General features: G+C 41.2%; 1 protein-coding gene across 2 annotated transcripts in view; it reads right to left on the bottom strand.

The window, feature by feature from the left end:
* VCL (vinculin) overlaps positions 1-20,757 on the bottom strand; it is a 111,830-nt gene extending 91,073 nt beyond the window's left edge. The window contains exon 1 of one of the 2 annotated variants that reach the window (XM_027858738.1): positions 20,550-20,757. In XM_027858738.1, the coding sequence (XP_027714539.1) occupies positions 20,550-20,717 (168 nt within the window). In that variant the 5' untranslated portion in view covers positions 20,718-20,757. The remainder of the gene's footprint in view (positions 1-20,549) is intronic. The other variant, XM_027858728.1, reaches the window with a different exon arrangement.
* Between the last annotated feature and the right edge of the window lie 958 nt (positions 20,758-21,715).

The raw sequence follows: 21,715 nt of genomic DNA, 5'->3' as shown, positions 1-21,715 counted from the left end.
CCAAATGTGGTCAACATGGTGATGAGCCTCTCTGAACTTCACTAGGCAGTCTGGAAACGGTCAATTCAAACCTGCCTTCTGTGTGACCATGGACAAGACACAACCTCTTATCCTCAACTTCTTCTGTAAAATGCAAATAAAATGCCTAGGTCCTGCCTCACAAAGCTGTTGTGATGATCAAATAAAATAATCTATGGTGTTATAAAAATGAATATTATTATTAACAGTTAGATTGGTCCTCAGACAACCAACAAATGCAATTTGTCATTCAAGAGATTACATTACTCATGTATTTCCTAAGGATATATAGACAATGGAATTAAGACAAGTGCACAGTTCTTGTTGAGGTAGGAACTTACCCAAAGTCTAAAATACCATTTCCCGTCTTTGAGTACTACATTTAGGGGTAGCTCCAAGATGCCCCTTTTTGTCTTACAGCCTGACAGTACCCACTCCAGTAATCTGATTAAACTAGGAAGTCAACTTCATCTGTGACTCACATTTACACATGCTTTTATATGGCCCCAAGGGATCCCATCAGGATCTTTTTATTGAGAAAGGTAGGCGACAGAGAAACAAAAGAACCAATCAATTTTTTTAACTCCATATTCAACAACTATTTCTACAAGTACTTTTTGTGGTAACAAAGAAATGGAAAGAAAGTAGACATCCATCAACTGGGGAACGGCTAAACAAAGGCCAGAACAACACCACAATGGAATATTGCTGTGCTACAGGAAATGACAAGGATGGATCAACTTTCGTGAATCAATGCAAAGTAAAATAAGAAGAGTCAGGAAAATACCCAATGACTATTACACTGTTACAACAAGGTACAGCTAAATCCAGTTTAGTGAAAACAATGAATCCTGTTAAGTGGTTGCATTATTCCAGTTTATTTTGTGCATTTCCATTGGGCTGGAACTCATTACCATATTTTACATAATGTAAACAGAAAAGAACTACCACAAAAATAATCAAAACCTAATGTTGAAAACTATAAAGGACAAGCTTAGCCCCACCCCCCACCCCAATAAGACATATAAGACATCTCCTCTCTCCCTCCTTTGCAGAGGTTGGGTTCCATGGTGGCGAACATTGTATATGTCAGATTTTTCCAAAATGTTCATCAGTTTCACTTAATCTTTTTCTCTTCCTTTCTTTTCCTCAAAATTCTTTGTCATAAGAGATAAATCTCTGGAAGGGAGGAGGAAGAAGAATGCAAGGGGAAATCTAGGCAGTATAAGAACAGATGATATTAACAAAAACCTCTTGCTTTTTAATTTATTTTTAAAAGGAAAGTGGAAGCAGAGGATAATGGTGGGTAAACTTTTGCACTATTTGTGCTTTGGCTAACTAGGCAAATTGGGGCCTACAAGAGCTCAGGAATGTCTTCCACACCCACTCCAATCAACTAAGATTTACCAATCATAAGCTTCTCTTTAACACTTCTAAAATTAAGTTTTATTCACACATCACTGCATATTACTTTAATCAGTCAGCCTCCTCACACCAGCTCTGGACTGGGGAGTGGGTACAAGAAAAGGACTACTGAAAAACAGCAAAGAAGAAAAGGGGGTTCCCAGAAAGATATAGGAAAGTGACAACAGTTTACCACAGATGTTTATGCCTGAATTAGAAGAGCTGAGGACTATTTTGGAAGGCCACACTCCTGGACTCTCCCTTACACACCTAGGACACAGAACCTGGAGCTGGAAGGGACCTTTGATGTCATCTAGGAAATGGATTCTTAACCTCTTTTTGAGTCACAGACCCTCTGGCAGCATCTAATGAGGCCTATGGACACCTTTTTGGAACCCACAGAATAAAATACATAAGGTTACAAAGGAAGCCAATTCTAGTGAAATAAAGATGTCTTTTTTTTCACCCAAGTTCACAGACGCCCAGCAATCTAGCCATTGACCTTTGATACATTAAGAGCCTTTGATCTGGGCCAACCCCTTCATTTTACAGCTCAGGAAACTGAGGCACCAAGAGGGGAAGAAATTGTTCCCAAGGTTATCTACTCAGTGTCAGGGGCAATATTTGAACTGACTTTCTGACTTTAAAGACACTGCTCTTTCCACTATACCACTGCTGCCTATTCATTCCTATCTCTATCCTGATGGAAAAAAAAGAGAAAAACAGACGAGGAAGACAAAGATATAAAGAAAGAGAAAACATTTGTAGGCCTGTTTTGCCTCTTCCATCTCCCTCATCAACAACTGTTGTTTGAGGGATTTCACTATTCTTGGAACCTGTAGAACCTGCTGCATGAGTTTACCAAGAATCTACTGTAAGTCACACAAAGTGAGTTTTGGCTGATTGAAGAAGGAACAAGAACAGGGCTTTTCTGGCACATGGAGAGACCAGGTCTCCACACAGTGTTACAAGAAGGGCATTAGGGATAGCCAGAAGGCAGCAGGATTCTGGAGGGCAAGAGAATGAAGCATATAAAAATGTGAGAAGACTACCAAATTTCACAACTTCACCTAACTAACCCAGTCACCTTCTCCAAAAGTCCAAGCCAGCTGCTATTCCAATTAAAAAATATATGCAAGTAAAAAAGAGTGTGGTACCAAAGACTCAAATTCTGGCTCTGCTGTTATTACCAGTTTTACCTTGGCCAAGTCACAATGTCTCTGGGTCACCATTTCATCATCTGCAGAAAGATGTGAACTAGTTCCTCTAGTAGTTCTAAATTGATGACTTAATCCTCCTCAGTTCCCTGAAATCCCTACAATTAGATTCCAGCTGATTGACAATAAACATCCCAGGAAGGGCTAAGTGACAGTCAGATAGCTACTAGTCATTCACAACTCAGTGACAGACCATAGGAAAATAATTTGATAAAAGTATGCTAAGAAAATTGGGGTGAAGCAGAGGGGCCTGCATTCAAATCTGGCCTCCGACACTTACTAGCTGTTTGACCCTGGGCAAGTCACTTAGCCCTATTTGCCTCAGCTCCTCATCTGTAAAATGAGCTGGAGAAGAAAATGGCAAACTACTGGAGTATTTCTTCCAAGAAAACCCCAAATGGGGTCATAAAGAATCAGACAGAACTGAAAAATGATGGAACAACAGCAAGGCTTTCCCTTACACTATAGAATGGAATCCTATGTGTAAGGCAAGCAAATACTCAGCTAAGGGTGGGAAGGAAGGGTTAATGGCCTTTAGCTCCTAGATCACCCAAGACCATGGGAAGGATCTGCATGAGAAGCCTAAGTTACAAATGCAAGGGTTTTCAGACAGCTATCAGATTAGTCCCCTACAGTTGATTCTAGAAACATCTGTTTATGTGATAAAATTAATTAGTCATGGATGTGAATGGGTACCACTTATTTGTAATAACCATGCAATGATTATATATTTCACTAAAATTTGTCAGATAAATTTTGTTATAAATATCATTGGATTATAAATCAAAAATGTATATACTCAGTCTTCAAAGTTTGCTGCTCACATAAAATGGCTATCCAATTCAATTAATGTTTATTAAGTGCCTACTACAGTAAAGTCACTAGAATGGGCCACTGGTTAGTAGTTATGTACAGAATACTTAACTTGTAGTCTGAAAGATCTAGGTTCAAATCCTCTCATCTGACATGTAACAGATTTCAATGAGACAAGTTACAATTTCTCAAAGCCTCAGTGGTATCAGTGGCTGTCAAAGTGTGGTCCAGGGACCTTGGAGGACCCTGAGACCCTTTCCTGGGATCAGAAAAATCAAAACTATTTTCATAAAAATATTAAGATGCTTCCATTTCTAATACCATAAATACCAATACATATAACCCAGTTAAACAAAAGCTTTTTAGGGGGTCCTCAATAATTTTTAAGAGTGTAAAAAGATCCCGTGATTAAAAAGTTTGAGAACCACTGCTCTTTATTAATTACAGAGAATGGCTGTCAATGAAATCGCAGGTTGTCCACTAGGTTATCTAGCTACACAAAGACAAAAAACAAATCACTTTCAGCCCTCAAAAAGGATGTACAGAGATGATAGCATTCACACACTTCAATATTATACAAGCTAATTCCTAAAAGAAAAACATTAACAATTAGAGGAATCAGGAAAAATTTCAAGAAAGGCAGCACATGAGAGCTTAGTTTCAAAGGACAAGGATAGTAAGATAAGAAGAGGGGTGGGGCGTGAGAGTACATGAAAGGTGAAGGTAATGGAGGGATGGAGAAATGGTGTGGTGAGTTCCAGAGCCCAGCTAACACTCCCATCTGGCTGAAATTTACATCAATTTAATTCAACAAGTATTAGGTACCTATTATGACCCAAAGCAATGGCCAAACGCTAGAGATAGAGCCTCTTTCCTATGAGGTTGGTGTATAGAAGAGTATTGGGAAGGACAATAATACTTACAAAGATAAGTAAATACAAAGTAATTTCAGGAGCATGAGAGAGAACTAGCCACTAGGGGAGGGATGGGTGGGTTAGGGTTAAAAAAAAAGTCTCATATGAGAGATGACACCTAAGGTGAGCTCTAGAGGGAGTCAGGAATTCCATGAGGCAGAGATGAGGACGGAGAACGCTCTAAGAAGCGAGAATAACCCTGAATTCTGAGTGTCTGAAGAAGAATAGCAGAAGGAACATTGATCACTTATCTTGGAAATATGACTCCAAGGACTGAGCCCTCCAATATGCCTGTTTAAATAAAATGAACTCACTTGAATCAATTTCTTAATGCCCATTATGCAGCATTTATGTTTCTGCTGCACATATACAAAAGAAATGATGGTTTTAGAGACAGGCTATTTTTGACCATGCCTTAGTTTTCACCTTGGAAGTTTTCAGCAGCCATCCCAAATTAGCAAAAAATACTCAGCTGAAGGCAGAGAGAGATCAGTGCTTTCTCTGGCAGCAGCACATATACTAAAATTAGAAACTTATAGCAATTCTTAGAATTTGAAAATCCTACTGCTTATGAGTCAGAATATATACCTAACTTTTCCTGTCTTGTCAGATTACTACTGTTAGCAGAAATCGTGGTGTTTGTAAATTACCACTAGGATATTGGAATTCTCAATACTGTCAGGATACAGAAATCAAGTGCAATCTATGATCAAAGAACAGGTTAGTCTACCACCTAAAAGAGAAGGTAAATGGGCAGGACGACTATCTCTTCGTCCTTTAGATTATCAGGGAGAAGGTGTTCCTTGTTTTAAAAGTGGAAAAAAGGAGCAAAGGGGGATCTCAACCTAAATCAGCAGGTTGGAAGATGAGGAAAAAATGTAACAAACAAGAGGAAGTACTGAACACGTGGAGATAAATGAAAGCAAAGAAGCTCTTCCCACTGGGGAGAAAACCATGACTTCAGAGAAGGAAGCAGCTGCTTGCATTCCAAGGAATAATGGTATGGATTCACAGATGCCCTCAAGAGAGAAATTTTCCAGTAAGGGTCAGAGAAAGGAGAGCAGCCAGGGGCCAGCACCTGTGCTAAGCAGCAGGGAGGTTGCTTGCTATTCATCCACTTAATAGTAACCCAAGAGCAGCCGGCTGTCTCCCAAGTACATCTCTCCAGGATCTGACAAACCTGAGGACTAGACCCACCTGTGGTGATTCAAATGACATTTCAAGAAGAAATCAGGTCAGTGCTGCTATGTAACAAGGGCTGAATAAGAGGAATTTAAAGAAACAACAAAAGATCTGTCTGAACCAACACAGAATAAAATAAGCAAAATATACACAATTACTTCAACATAAATTTTAAAAACACTTAAGTAACTATGAAAAACCAATACTAAAAAGCACACCTCACCCTGCTGAGAAATGAAGCCAGGAATAATTATGTTAGGAGTATACTGCATACACTGGGTGGCAAGATGGTACAGTGGATAGAGCATCAGGCATAAATTCAAATCCACATGTCCTAGCTGTGTGACCGTAGGGAATCACTTCACCTCTGTTTGCCTCAGTTTCCTCCTCTGTAAAATGGGGATAACAACAGCACCTGTCTCCCAGGGTTGTTGTGAGATCTGACAAGATAACTGTAAAGCTCTTGGCACAATGCCTGCCATATAGTAAAAAACCAGTCAATAAATATTGATTAAGCTCCAACTAGATACCAGGCACTGTGCTAAGTGTCAGGGTCTCCAAAAGAGGCAAAAGACAGTCCCTGACCTCAAGGAGTTTACAATCTAACGGGGAAGACAACATGTAAACAAATATATACAAAGCAAGCTATATACAGGATAAACAGGAAACAATGAATGGGGGAAGGCACTAGAATTAAGAAGGTGGTGAGAAAGGCCCATTCATTAACTAATATTATTATCATTGTACATGGTCAAATGCACCCCTGGAAACAGGGTGCATTACCTCAGATACCTACTAGCTGTAGGCAAGTCACTTAACTACTGTCTGCCTCAGTTTCCTCAACTATAAAATAGGGATAATAGTAGCACCTACCTCATAGAGTTGTGAGGATTATATGAGATAATATTTATGCCTAACACATAGTAAGCACACCATATTCGCTAATTATTGTTATTAGATCCCATGACCTAAAATTCTTCAAGGGCATCAGTCCAAGATGGATGGAGAGCTCTTAAAAGTGAAATTCTGAAGATTAAAGGAGAAGCAGTTTTGATTAGGAGAGACAGGGGAAACTAAGTAAATAGATGAATATGGAAACACTTGGAACTCAACTAATATAGATTAGTTTTTAAGACTTATATAGAAGACGAAAGGAAAGGCAAGTAACTGAAGGTGAACACAAAAGCAAAGCATAGTCCTACAAAGCCAGAGTCTGGACCACTAGACCTACAGTTGCTGACTAATGCTTTAAAAAAAAAAAAAAAGGCAGTTTGGTTCTATTAGAGAAAAGAGGACCAAATAAGGGAAAGATAGTACCACTATTTGGAATGGATAGCATAATGATAATTGGTAAGAGAAGAACAGCAGGCAGAATTCAACTCATTTTGCTTCTCTTTTCTCTACCAGAGAGAATGATCTTTGAACCTGAAAGGAAACATACGGCTCAGAAAGATAATATAAGAACCCACCTTCCCCAGAGGGGTTCATGTCAACAGACCCAAACATACAACATCTCAGGAAAACAAAAGAATGGATGAGTTTTACTGCTAAACCAAGGCCAGTGATCTGTGAAAGATCACAGAGGATGGGAGAGTGGCTAGAGGAACTGAGAAGGAAAATGGTCCAATTCTCAAAAAAGGGAAGAAAGTAAAGTCTGCAAACTATAGGCCACTAAATTTAACTCTGATTCACGGGAAAAAAAAAAATAGAGCCTCTTACTAAAGTGATAGCTTTAAGGGAGCAGCAGTCACGAAGAGCTAGCTGAGCTCCGAGAACAAGCCAGGCCACACTAGCCTCATTTGTTCTCTTGACATTTACAAAACGGGCAGATCAGAGGAATGCCCAATGGTTTACCTAGATTTTAGCAAGGCTTTGACAAAGGCTCTCATGCTAGCCTCATGGGAAAAAAAGGAAGAGATATAGTCTAAACAGCCTATGTATATGGATTCAGAATGGTGTAAACAGAAGGACCCAAAGTTGTCATCAAAGACTCAAGTGGAAAGGTGAATGGCAGAGTGCCCCAGTAACCTTCCCTCCGCCCTGTGCTGTTTAATTGTTTGTCACTAACTTGGATAAATGCATGGATGGCATGTTTATCCAATCTGCAGAAGGTACAAAGCTACAAGAGATAGCTAACACACTGATATTATCACCCAGTCAGCAGCATGACAGCCCAAAAAAGGTGGTACAAGCAGTCAAGGGATAATGCTCAGGACTAGCAAGGTGGTGGTCCCACACCACGTGCACTCTGCCCTGATTGGATCATCCCTACAGACACTGTCTTTAGTCCTGGGAACCACTTTTAAGGTAGGACTGTAACAGGTTGGAGAACATCCAAAACAAAGCAACCAGGATGTCAAAGGGACTTGACATTGTGCCATCTAAAGATCCCTTCAAGGAACTGCAGATGTTTTGCTTAAGGAAAAAAGGTCTTAATAGAGAGACACAACAGCTGTCTCGGAGCATGGAGCAGAAGAGGGAAGGGGCTTTTTCTACTAGGCCTCAGAAGGAAGAACAAAGAACAATGAGTCAACTTTACAAAGAAGTACATTTCCACTTGAAAGAAAAACTTTGTCTTAGAGATGGCCAAAAATGGCAAGGGCTGACTCCAGAATTGGTGGATTCCCCTCACAGCAAAAGGCAGATGACCACGTGTTGAGGGTATTGTAGAAAGGATTCTCGTTCAAGTAGGGGATGAATCAGATGACCTCAGAGGTCACTTCTAACTCTGAGATTCTCTAATTCCATGAACCTGTAAACAGACACCAAGAAGAGCAGAAGGTTCTAGGAAGCCTTATATAAATCTAAGGTGCAGAAATACTACATTTTCTGGAAAAGTTTGCATTACCTAGAGCTGACTTTTTCTAATATAGTAGAGTCACATCTTATGTAGTGATTAGGTTCTAGGTCAGTATAAGAAAAAATTATGGGTAGTCCAACTGACTCTTTAAGATCCCTTAAATCATTCATCAGGTAAAGTAAGAGTTTCTTTAAACAGTGATAGCTGGAAGAAGGTGAAAGGTGCTTTAAAAGACAATGGTCTGTATAGACGTGAGATAATTACTAAGAAAACAACTAAAGGTAAATTTTGATTTTCACTATTCTCATCTAAGCCACTGCTCAGTAGAGAATCAGGAACTTCTATTCAAATAGAAAAATTCTTTTCAAAACAGGTAAAGACTGATGATTAGAGGAAAAAATACTCTTGAAAGAGCTGGTGGTTTCTAGTAGAGGGTGATTACATCATGACATGATGGTTTCTTTTCTTACTTCCCCATAAGGAAAGAGAGGACACCAAAGGAAACACAGAGGGATGACCAAGAAGGCTGGGAAAGCCAGCTAAGACCAAGGCTTTCACTAGCTCCAGTAGCCTATAGAGAATGACTAGACTGTGCAAATGGAAGAGATTATAGAATCATATTCAACTCCAGGGGATGACTGCCTGAGGTGGAACAGCAGACTCCAACCTCCCAACTCATGATTACTCTGGCGTATACGCTCATTGAACAGAACGCAAGAAAATTTCTCTCCTCCCCTCTTCCTTTCCCTCCTCTGCCCCTTCTCTCTCTCTTCTCCCTCTCTCTCAAGTTACATGAGTATATGTGACTCCATTGTAACTTGCTACCTGACCTCACCTAACAAGGAGAATGCCAATTCCTTGCTCTATCCATTCTCTCTGGAATTAGTGAGAATTTTTTCCCCTTTCTTTAGAACTCTTCAGCAGGTAGGTGGCTCAGGGGATAGAGTGCCGTACCTGGAGTCAGGAAGACCTGAGTTCAAATCCAGCCTCAGACACTCACTAGCTGTGGACTCTAGGCAAGTCACTTAATCTGTCTGCCTCATCTTCCCAATCTATGAAATGGGCATAATAATAACCTCTAACTCCAAGGGTTATCATAAGGACAAAATTATGTACTATTTGTAAGGCACTTTGTGAATCTTAAAGCACTATATAAACGTTAGCTATTATGACAACCCAGTTCGGTCCCTTTTCCCATTACCCTTTACTACCAACATTTGAAGGTGGCAGCAGAAGAGATTAAACATTATAAGATGTGCTACTCTCATCTTCCAGAAATAATCCCAAAATACTCAATTATACAATTACTAACTGTTTGACCATGGACAGCTAGGTGGCTCAGTGGATAGCGTGCTGGGCTCAGAGGCAGGAAGACCTGAGTTCCAATCCAGTCTCAGACACTTACTAGGTGTGTGCCCTTGGCAAGTCACTTAACCCTGTTTGCCTCAGTTTCCTCATCTGTAAAATGAGTTGAAGAAGGACATGGCAAACCCCTTCAGTATCTGTGCCAAGAAAATCCTACATGAGGTCACAGAAGAGTCAGACATGACTGAAACGACAAAGCTGCTTGACCAAGTAGCTCAGAAACATGGTACAGATGGTCTAGAAGCTCTAGCCAAATGTTTGTTTTATGTTGGCCCAAATCTCCTGGTAGCATACATTATTCTTTATGGCTTCCATCTTCAGAATGCTAGGGTATTATTATTGTAATCACAACTGCCCAGATTCAAAAATATTTCTACTTTAAATAACCAGATAACTTATCTGAGAAAGTACACACCCAGAATTTTTCAGTCTGGTATTTGTTGGAAAAGTCAACCTATTCCATGAGGTAATCTCCAAGTAGCTGAAAATAAAGTGACAATTTGTTCCCATTCTCAACTGGTCTAGGTCTAAACATTCATCCAGATCTTCATTCCCTACCTCTATTATACGCATATACTCTTCATTGCACCAGCTCGTGCTTGCTCAGGACAGATCAGTTTGATAACATGTCTATTTCAGATCAGCAGAATGGCTTAGAAGCTCCAGGAGAGCCTAGATGTTTCTTCAGTTCACTTTGTATGGCACTAACCAATTGGTGTTTCACTAAGGTTGGGCACTGGCCCTCCAACATGCATCATAAAAATAACCTTGATGTATAGCAACAGCCTGGGTGAATTTCCCCACTCTTCTTTGTCAATTCTTGACCAACCCAATGAAATAGTTTTGGTTTTGGGGGTTTTGGTTTTTTTTTTGAGATTTTAAACAGAAGGAGGTTGGTGTGTGTGTGTGTGTGTGTGTGTGTGTGTGTGTGTGTTTTATTTTCATACTTATAAACTTTACAGTTGGAAGTCCAGAAGGAAAGGAAAGTAGTATTTTATCTGCTCTCACAGCAAGCTCACAAACTGAGAGTGGGTAAATACTGAGTTAAAACACAGTGCTGATGAGGCACAAAGTTGTTGAGGCCTCTTCACCTTAGCTTTACTAAGAGAGCAATTACATATCCAGAGGCTATACCTCCAAACACAAGTTCAGTTAAGAATATATAATGGCCAGCACTCCTAGAAAAATAACTCGTGTCCTCCTAACAGCACATGAATATTGCTATTTGAAATGTATGCAATTTATTTAGTACATTTTAATGTTTTCTTTTAGGTTTTTTTTTAAAAATATACATGTAAACATAGGATTATGAGGGATCTTTAGAGAGAGTTGGATGAGATGATTTCAGATGAAGAAACTAACATCCCTAGAGAAGAAGTATCTTACTTAAGGGCATAAAGTAGCATAACCAAGAAATGAACCCAGCTCTTCTCATTCAACATCCAGTTCTCTTTTCACTATTAATTTTTGTTTTCTTCTAAAACTGTAAAGAAAAAAGGAACAGCCTTCCTTTCCCTTCCCACTCTCAATGGAATGGACATGTTCCCTCTAATGGCCATATGCACTGAGCATAATCAAAGGAAAAGCAGGTGGGATAAACTATGTGTACCCCTGTATGATAAGGAATTGCCAGGCCACCCCAGGAGTCTCAGTGTTTGAGAGGTACAGACTTAAAATGGTAGTGGCGATTTCCTCCTCAGCCTCCTTTTTAAAGCTTTTTAAAAGCTGTCTGAGTCAATGTTCTTCTCTAGGTTTTCAGAGTCTCATGCTGTACTTTATGCCTGCCTACGATGTAAGATTGGAACTAAATGCCAAGTCAATTTCCTAACAGTGTATGTAGGTTGGCTGAACATTAGGATGCACTGGCAAGGAAATTTATGCAATCTCTTTCCTTAAAGGTTTTTATACAGGAGAGGCGAAGTGGAGTAACGGAAAGAAGGCTCCATTGCTAATCAGACCGGATCTGAGTTTGAACCTTACCACACACACTAACTAGTTGTGAGAAAGTAATTTAATTTGTCTAAGTCTCAGTTTCCTCAACTGAGAAAAGAATAATAACATCCACAGTATTTATCTCACAAGCTTGTGGAGAGGATCCAATTAACTGATTTACATAAAGGGCAAAACATGAAGCACTATATAAACATCAGCTAGTATTATTACTCTAGTTTACTGGGACCCCTACTTAAATGTAGGGTGACTGCCTAAAAGACTTTCTGATTCCTTCCTGCCCCTAAATTTGGCCTAAGAGTATATGTTATTATCCGAGGGACAAACCTGGGTACATAGCCAACTCAAACCCTGTATTTGCTTCGCTGAATATTACTGTCTTTTAAATTGCTCTAATGTTAGCTTGTTACACAGAAATTCACCCTACTATCATTCTCTTGACAGAGATTAATGAATAAGTTTGGCCATGTTTGGTTAGAATGCCTTAGTTGAATAAAAAACCAATCTTTCTGTTTGTCTCCTGACACAAAATTCAGGGAGTTTAAGATCTTTCTATTAAGAGTTATTCATTAGTCATATTAAAACAGGAATAACACTATACAACCAATAGACTTCCAAATGTCTTTTTTTTTTTTAATCAAAACTTGGCTTACATTTCTTTACACTAAAAAAGACATTCCTAGCAAGATGTGAAATCCTGCATTTCCAGATACACTCCTGTTGTAAATTTAGTAAGTGGCCCTCAGAGTTGGAATGAAAGTGAGATGAAGAACTACAACTCCAAATAGAGTGGACCCTTCTTTTTATCCTTAATACTGGGCAGCCCAACCCTCAACCAAACTCGTGTGTGTGTGTGTGTGTGTGTGTGACACAGGTCAAATCCAAAACTTCTTAGTTGTGCTAGAAGGTGATTATATCAAATGTCTGGATTCCAAAAGGTTTATTACAAAGAAGTTGCCATTATGACGTAAAGGGGAGAAGACATGTACGGGTGCATGTATGTGAGCAACAACATTGCTGCTACAGGCTAGCAACAGTGGGGCCCCTTCCATCTTGTTGGTTCTGCTCTACGGCACCGGGCCCCCATCACCAAGCTTTTCATCTTTTCTGACTCTGTGCTTCCTAGCTCCTTGGGGTATTTCATGCAACAAGAAGGGAGCTTTGTGAGAAAATATCAAGTTAGTGATTTTTTTCTTACTACAATATGAACTCGTGATATCAAAAATACATGAAGTCATTCTTGGGACTGAAAATAGGCTTCATGTCTTCTCTTACACCAGAGTTGCCCCTGTTTATGCTAGGGGCAAGCAATCTACACCCAGGCCATGAGGTACAGGTTCTTTCGACATAAGAGTCTGCAATTATTCGGGGACCAAATTAATTTGAGAAATGCTGATCTAATGAAATAGCTTTAGAAGGCACAGCATTAATTATATAAGATCAATATGAACAAACTTTTAAATCCACATTTATCTGAAGAAAAATTTTAAATGGACCTAATTTCTACAAATATCCATATAAGTCCACATAAGTGAATTTTGGCTATTAAAAGAGTATGGAGGACACATCTAGCTCTTTTAACATCTCTGGGCCAAAGGTTTCCAAGTGAAACTTCCCTGGTCTGTAAAATCACAACACATCTGAAGTAAGTGATACAAAGTTTTAAAGGGAGTCAAATTCAGCAACCACATACCAGCTTAAAATGCTTATGTGCTGGCCTCATCACTCTTTAAAAAAAAAAAAAAAGAAAAAAAAAGAAAACGCCAATGTGCAAATGAAAATGCCTATAAAATATAATGCTATTTTAAAACAATTCCCTTCATATTCATTTTTATGCCATGCCAAAACTTGACTCAGAACACGTAAACCAGCCAAAACCAAAACAATAACAAAAAATATGACTTGACTAAAAATATATTTTTTTCACTTCTAAATCTGTAAAAAAAATCCCTCATAACTTTGGAATTAGCATAAATTCCCATATTCCCCAACAAGAAAGCAAGAAAGCAACAAGAAAGCAAAACTTGAAACTAAAATAACTTCAGATTTTAAAACTGGTACTATGCAACCTGCTGTGCCTTTCTATTTTGGCGAGGCATTTGGGGTTAAGTGATTTGCCCAGGTTCACACAGCTAGTAAGTGTCAAATGTCTGGTCTGAGACCGGATTTGAACTCAGGTCCTCCTGATTCCAGGGCCAGTATTCTATCTACTGCACCACCTAGCTGCCCCTGCCTTTCTTACCAATGAGCTCTCTTTCCCTAAAGTTTTATGGTAATGCAACTATTTATCCCAGAGTTGGTTCTATCAGAAAACTAGATTATTTTGGGTGTGGTTCAAAAGTCATGACTGGAAAAGAAAAAATAAATAAATGAATGAATGAAAATGCCATGCGTCTAGAGAGGGGTAAAATCTACTAAAGCAAAATGCCTAAAACTAATGAAAACCATACAAGATTTGGAGTCAGAATGGAATGGAATGGAAAAGCATTTATTAAATGCTATCTTTGTGCCAAACACTGAGCTAAGTAGAAAAGCAAGGCAGGCCTGCCCTCAGAGAGCCTGAATTTCTAATTCTGGAAAGACACTTGTGGTTAGGCTACTCAGTGGCCTTGGAGAAGTCACCTAACTTCCCTGAGTCTCAGCAGAACCTTATGGCAAAAAGCACTCAATTCAGAGATTCAAAGGACCAGGGTTTACCGCTTATTGTGTCTTACTTTCTGTGGCCTTAAGGAAGTCACCTGACCTCTCCAGGCCTCAGTTTCTTTATCTGTAAAATGAAGTGGTTAGACAGGATGATTAGCTTGAAATTTATGGTCCAACGATCTGTAATTGACAAGGCTGAAGTAATAGTAAGGCTGACATTTATATAGCGCTTGCTACGTGCAAGCAATGTGCTAAGCATTTTACAATTATTATCCTATTTGATTCTCACAACAACCCTGGAAAGTAAGTGCTTTTATTAGCCCCTTTTTTACAAATGAGGAAAACGGTGTAAACAGAGGTGAAGTGACTTGCCCAGGGTCTGAGATTGGATTTGAACTCAGGGACTTCCTGATGCCAGGCTGGCGCTTTACGCACAGCACCACCTAGCTGCCTCTGAAGGCCTCATCCAGCTCTAAATCCTCTGAATTATTAAATAAAACTGTCAAAAGACAGATTAATGGCTAAGGGTTTTTTTTTCCTCAGAGGAAAAAGAAAAAATTGATATATATGCCACACTGCAAAACATAGTAGTAAATTATCAACTGAGCCCTCTGACTGAGACATTACTGCCCCTCCCCATGCTCCTGCACCCATTCCTCTGTGCCCACCCTACTCGGAACACTCTTACCTCCCCCTGCTATTTTTTACTGCTCCATTATAAATACTACTGACACAAAAACTGCACAAGGATTGTGGAAAAGGACAAGTAAATAAATATTCCTCCTCCACCTCCTCCCAAGCACTGGAGTAAAGAACCAAAGAGAAACTACAAGAGGCCTCCTCATGCAAAGGCACCACAAAAGATACACCCTTTACTATGCTGTGACTGATTTTTTAAATAGACGTACCAGAAGCTTCAATACCCAAGCGAGCACTATTCCAATCAGAGGACTTTTCATCCTTTGAGAGTGGATGTGATTTCTATAAACAGCCAAAAAGCCTTTTGAAGCCAATTCTGGTTAATTAGGAGGGTGATCAAGCTAAGTTATATCCTTCGGGATAAAAAAAACTAGATTTAACTATAAAGGAATAAGACTAATTTTGTGTGTATGTGGTTCATAAGCTGGTTCAAAGGCAATTTTAAAAAAGGAACTCCAAAAAAAATTTTGCAGCATTTCTAGATTTTCACTTTATGAAAAAAAAAAAAAAGTCAGTTGCATAAAGAAGTTGTGGCATATTTGGTTTTTTTAAAAGCTAGCCCTACAGTCAGGAGGACCTAAGTTCAAATCCAGTTTCAAACATTTACTAGTTGTGTGACTCTGGGCAAGTCACTTAACCCTGTTTGCCTCAGTTTCCTCATCTGTAAAATGAGCTGGAAAAAGAAATGGCAAACTACTCCGAACTTTTGCCCAAAAACACCCTATACGGGGTCAGAGTCAAACATGACTGAAATGACTGAACAACCACAAAGAAAGTCTCATTACTTTCTATGTAATCACCTGCATTTTATTCAAAAAATCTTTAAGCACCCCTCCTTCCCACCCTCAAATTCATCACCAAATCCTGTTAACTCTTCAAAAGATTCTGACCCAATCCTCTTCCATTTCCGCATCACTATCCTCATCTAGGCCCATAACTTTGTGTCAAATCTCCTTACAAAGCTTCTAGAGTTGTTCTCACTGCCTCTGGTCCATTCATTCTGTAATTAAATACACATTGAACTCCTACAATGTGCAAGGTGTTGATGAGGTGCTGAGGGAAATACAAAGTCGCATTAAGTACACACAGTCCCTGCTGTCCAAAAGCTTACAAATCTAGTTGGGTAGACAGGCCGTGCACCCAAATAAACGACAGGTGACTGGTTCAGTGTAAGCACTAGAGCTCAGAATAGAGCTCCTCTAGTCTCTCTATACATGACTGTAATACTAAATAGCTAACAAATTACAGGCTTACAAAGCATTTTATGCTCATTACCTCATTTGATCCCAGTACCTGACCTCTTACAACCAAGGGGTACTCGATCACTTACTCACTTACTGCTCCCTTAATAATACTACTGAAATGAAAACTGCACAGTGATTGAGTGCTGGTTACCTTCCTAGACACCTTACCTTTCATGAGTTTTTTCTAAGTGGCCCTTCCACAGTCATAAATTGAGTTGATCTATCTCTATTCCAAATAACTTATATAGTTTTAACACTGTATTTCCAAATGTTTTATTACAGACAGTTTTTCATATAATCTGTTCTCTGTATACAATTTGGGATTATTGTATTTATACATCCCAAGTCTTTTGTTGTTTGTTATTAAGCATCTTAAAGCAAAATCATTTGTTTAAATGTTTCAACTTAGGAATGAAAAAATCATCTACTTAGCATGAGTACTAGTTATATCAAGATGTGATTTTTCATGAATTTCTTTACTGCTACCAATGTGATATTATTGTCATCTAGGATACATGATCCTTGAGAGCTGAATCCACCTGAAGCTCTGATTATTGGAACTTGCTGCTTAAGACTTTATGGGACTGTAACTGATATTATTCTGAGTCTGACTCCAAGTATGATCATGAAGGAATGCTACTAAGTCAATGATCCATGGTGCCAGCAGTCCTCTGGGGTTTTATATGTATAAACTGCAGGTGAATTTCTCCTGCGAAAGGCTGGGGGAACGACTCTTGGCAAGGGTGGAGATAGGATTCTCCTGACTCAATTTCTCCAATTATCACATTTTTTGAAAGGAAAATATCCCACCTGGCTGACTTTAAACCTGACTCAATGCAATTGACTGTCTATGTAACTTTTGCCTGGAATTGCCATGTAGTTAAGGAAACATTATTCCCTTCTAGTTATGTCCCTATTCTTCTTTTACGGCAAATTTCTATAATCATGTCAAATGACTAGTGTGAATACAACCTTATAGGCTAATACTGGAGAATATCTGAGTTACTATGATAAGACGCAGGTATAAGATTTGAGCTATTTGGCCTAGAATTTTAGTCCTTGCTATATTCCAAACAACTAAGTATTTAGCCTTGACATCTATTACTAGTTATATATTTTATGTAAGTTAAGGCCCTTTAACTTCCCATAATGGCATGGGGAAAAGTAGGCAAATGATACAAAGATCTGTGAAACCAGAATATGAATATCTAATGAATATTCTAACCGTCTCAGTTCTGTGTTAACAAAAGTACTGTCAGTACACTTAGTTATCTTGTCAGAATAGCTTGAGGTCTAGCCTGTAAATGACAAGGAGACATCCACTTTTGTTGGGGATTATTCATCTGAACATGACCAGAAGTTGAAAATGTTTTATTATAAATAACTTACTTAATATGCACTCTTTTGAAATTTATTATTCAATGTATTTATATATCCCACCCCAGAACCTTTTGCTACAACTGAAGTTAATCTGGCAACTTTTAAATGAATTCATTTTTGTATTAGAGTCCATCTTCTTATAAAAAGTATTGTTATTGATTCCTTAGCAGAATCTCATCCTCTTAATGGGGGAATAAATAATGCCAAGCATAAAAATTGGGTCCTAATTTTCTGTTTACATCTGAGTTTCCTATACGTATATCAACCTAGCCAACCTAAAAATGTAAATTTTCTGGTCTAAAACTTTCATAATGTTTGAGCTAACTTTCATTATCTGACCTGGTTATTGGCAATGTAAATTTAAAACTGTGTTAAAACCAATTTTATAGGAGATTTTTAACAGAGAAAGAGGATCTCTACAAGAGACCTGAGTCTAAGAAGACAGTCAGCTGGAAACTGCTCTGACATCACATCTAGACCAGAGAGCTACATTAGATGGTGTCCCAAGAATCAGACAGCTGTATGAGATGTGACTTCTGAGTCTTAAATGGGCAATTTTATTTTTTTTGCTGTTTACTTTTTCCCTGTGTGCCTTTTATCTCTAAGGTTAGATTAACAGACAGGGGACTGCCCCACTTTGATGTTTTCAGTGCAATCAATCTCTTTCCCTTTTCCCCCTCACATTGTTACCCATCACAAGCCCCACAGTTAAGAACCCTTGATGAAGTGTTTGTGAGATCAGTTAGTGATTCATTGAGACTTCCTCTCTAATTAGAATCAAATAGCGGAATGTAAGCAATGAATATTTCTCTCCTATATTTAATAACTTGTTATTGTATTAGGACCAAGGTTTTTTTCCCTTTTCTACTTCCTCAAACAGAAACCAATCAGTGTGGGAAATATCTCTTAAAGATTTACCCAGGCTAAGATCTAATCAGACAACAAAAGAAATTCTAAGTTTGGGCCAATAAAAAAAAGAAAAACCAACAACTATATTCCCTAAAATAATACATTAACTCCTCTTAGCTTGTTTATATTCTTTCACACTTGCATGATGTAGTCCTGGAGTAATGCTATGAAATTATGAAGTATATTGATTTAAAGTCAGGTATCCAATGAAGTTCCTGTTACTACCTAAGAATGAACTCATTTCTGTGTCCTTAAATTATAATCAATATTGGCTCCATAAAGTATATATAGAACATAAAGCTAAGCATTTTAAAAGAAAGCTGGAACTCTTATTTCACTGATACACTTCTTTTGAGTTTGTGGCTAAATAAGGACTTTACTTCAGGAACTCTGGCTTAGTACACATATGGTACCACTTAAGTCTTCCCAGTTATAATGCTGTTGTATACAATGGTTTAAATTCAGTGATCACCACTGAACTGCCTCGCACATAGTAGGCACTTAATAGTTGCTGATCTGAATAGACAGAAAAGGACCCCCAGCAGCTAATGGGACAGTCCTGCCCTAACTAAACCAGCATCAGGGGTTATGTGGCAGTCCTGACCCAAACTGTGGGTAAGTATCCCCGATCAGACAAATAATCAAAGCCCCACCCAGATCCTAGGCTTCTCAACCTGCCTACCCTCCCTGAGTTCCCTCAGCATTTATAGGGCTATTCATTAACACCCACTCCCTCTGTAGGGGAGTGTATTAATTTTTGTCCAGAGTGGTTTTTCACAGGAAGCAACACCCCAAACTACCTCTCTGACATAAGAGAGACAGCAAAGTGTGAAACTGGTTATGGAACCCTGGTCCCATCAGTCACTAGTGCCTGTGTGTCATCCAGCCAACAGCTGTCCCTCTGCTCCCCCTTCCTCAGTGGGCTCAGCCTCCCACAGCAATCACTTTGGGAATTAGTCACGGCATCTGGAAAAACCAAATCGCAAGCTGAGAGAGTGGGCTGCTCCCCCATCTAGAGAGGCTGCTAGAACCCAAGGGATCCCCTCCTTCCTGCTCTCAGGGATCTAGCTGGTCATCCCGACAGGCCTCTCCAGGCAGCTCCATCTTGCTTCCTGCCAGGAGGAGGAGGAACAGTGGGAGGGACCGGAGTATGGGAAAGGCCAGTGAGGGGGAGGAAGCAGTCTGACAGCAGGGTAAAGGGAACCTGGACAAGAAGGTATAAAATATAGGGGGTAAACTTCGGAATCGGGACTGACTCCGTACTCAACACTGACTCAATACTGGGATCTACATATGCCCAAAGTAGGAAGAGAGGTGAAACTGACTCAGGGATGTTGGGGGAAGGGGAGAAGGGGAGGGAAGGGAAGGAAAGGGGGAAGGGAAGAAGAGAGGAGGGAAGGAAGAGGAGGAGAGGGGGAAGAGGACTGGAGGGGAGGTAAAGGGGAAAGAGAGAGGGAAAAAAGGGAGGGGAGGGAGAGGGAAGGAAGAGAAGGGAATGAGGGAAGAGGGGGAAGGGGGAAGGAAAAGGGAGGAAAGGGGGAAGGGGGAAAGAAAAGGGAAAAGAAGAGGGAAGAGAGAGGGGAGGGAGAGAGAAGGAGGAACCCTGGGATGGGATGAAAGGGAAGCAGTGAACACCAGGGATGGCCCCAGGAAGGCGGTTCAGCATAATGGGGAAAGTGAGGCAGGCTGGACAAAGGATCCAGAAGGATGGGTGCACTCGCCGGGTGGGGGTGGGGGAGGCGGAGTGCGACGACGGGGCTTCCAAGGAAGTTTGGTGGCTGGATGGAGGCTGGGGTCCGCGCAGAGGAGATCGGGACACGAAGGGTTAAAGAAGCGGGAGCGCGATCGGGGCGGAGGCGGCAGGGCAGGGGCAGAGGAGGGGCCGAGCGCCGGGAAGGCTGCGGGGCCGGGGTCTCGGGCGCTCCGGGGCAGGAAGGGGCCGCCCGCCCGCCCGCTCCCTCCCTCCTTCCCTCCGTCCGTCCGTCCCCGCCCCGGCCGGGCCGGCGCTCACCCGGACGAGGTTGCTGACTGCCGCCTGCACGGCGGCCACGGGCGCGGTGAGGTCAGGGATGGCTTTGCCGTCCACCTCGCCCTCCTCGTGCATGATCACCAGGTGCGAGATCTGCTGCGCCACCGGCTCCAGGATGCTCTCGATCGTACGCGTGTGGAACACCGGCATGGTGGCGGCGGGCGGGGCGGCGAGCCGCGGGCTAGGGGAGACGGAGACCGGCCGGCGGGCGGCGAGGAGCCAGAGAGCAAGGCTAGACTGCTGCCGGCGACGGCGAGCTAGGCTGAGACTGCCGACTCCGGGCTTTCCTCAGCGTAACCGACCTCGAGGCCGCCCCGCCCCTCGCGTCGCCGCGCCCAATCGCGGCTCCGCGCAGACTGGGGCGGCCGCTCTCATTGGGCCTCCTCCAAGCAACTCCGCCCTCCCTCCTGCTGGCCGCAGCCCCCTCTCCTCGCCCCCGCCCCGCCCCCATTCCCGAGGGCGGGGTCGAGGATTGGGGCTGCGCCGCAGGGATTGAGGACGGATTCCCGAGCTCTAGCGAGGGGGCGCGCCTTATAAGGGCATAGTGGGAGCGGAGCGCCCAAGAAGACTATTGGCCCCGCCCCCTCGCGGCCCCGCCCCCTGCCCCCTCCCTAGAAGGAGCGCAGTGGAGCTGCCGCGGCTCTAGCCCCGGGAAGCTGGGCTGTCTGCTCCGACTACGCCTTCTCCCACTGAATAAAGTCTTCACCACCTGGCTCTTCCCAGAAGACTCAGGCCTCAATTTCCAAATCTGTAAAATAAGGTCATTGGTCAGCCTGGTGTGGTGCACAGAATACTGGACCTGGAGTCTTGGAGACACCTGGATTTGAATGCTCCCTCAGACGCCCCTCCCCTTTTAAATATGTGACCAGTCACTTGCCTCGGTTTCTTCATCTGTAAAACGGAGATAATACCTGCAGTAGAAACAGCTAGGTGGTGCAGGAATAGAGTTGGGAACTTGGATCGAGGAAGACCTGAGCACTTAAGACACTTTTTAGCTGAGTAAATCACTTAACCTCCATTTGCCTCCGTTTCCTCATTTGTAAATGGGTTAATAATAACACCTCACAGGGTTGTTGTGAGAGTCAAATGAGTTAACGAATGCGAAGCATTTTGGGCCGTTTAAAGTACTAGCACTTTAAATGTCAAAT

Source organism: Vombatus ursinus, unplaced genomic scaffold (genome assembly GCF_900497805.2).
Source record: "Vombatus ursinus unplaced genomic scaffold, bare-nosed wombat genome assembly UNPS02000749.1, whole genome shotgun sequence".
In the NCBI taxonomy this organism is placed as follows: Eukaryota; Metazoa; Chordata; class Mammalia; order Diprotodontia; family Vombatidae; genus Vombatus; species Vombatus ursinus.
This window is presented reverse-complemented; position numbering and strand designations above follow the sequence as displayed.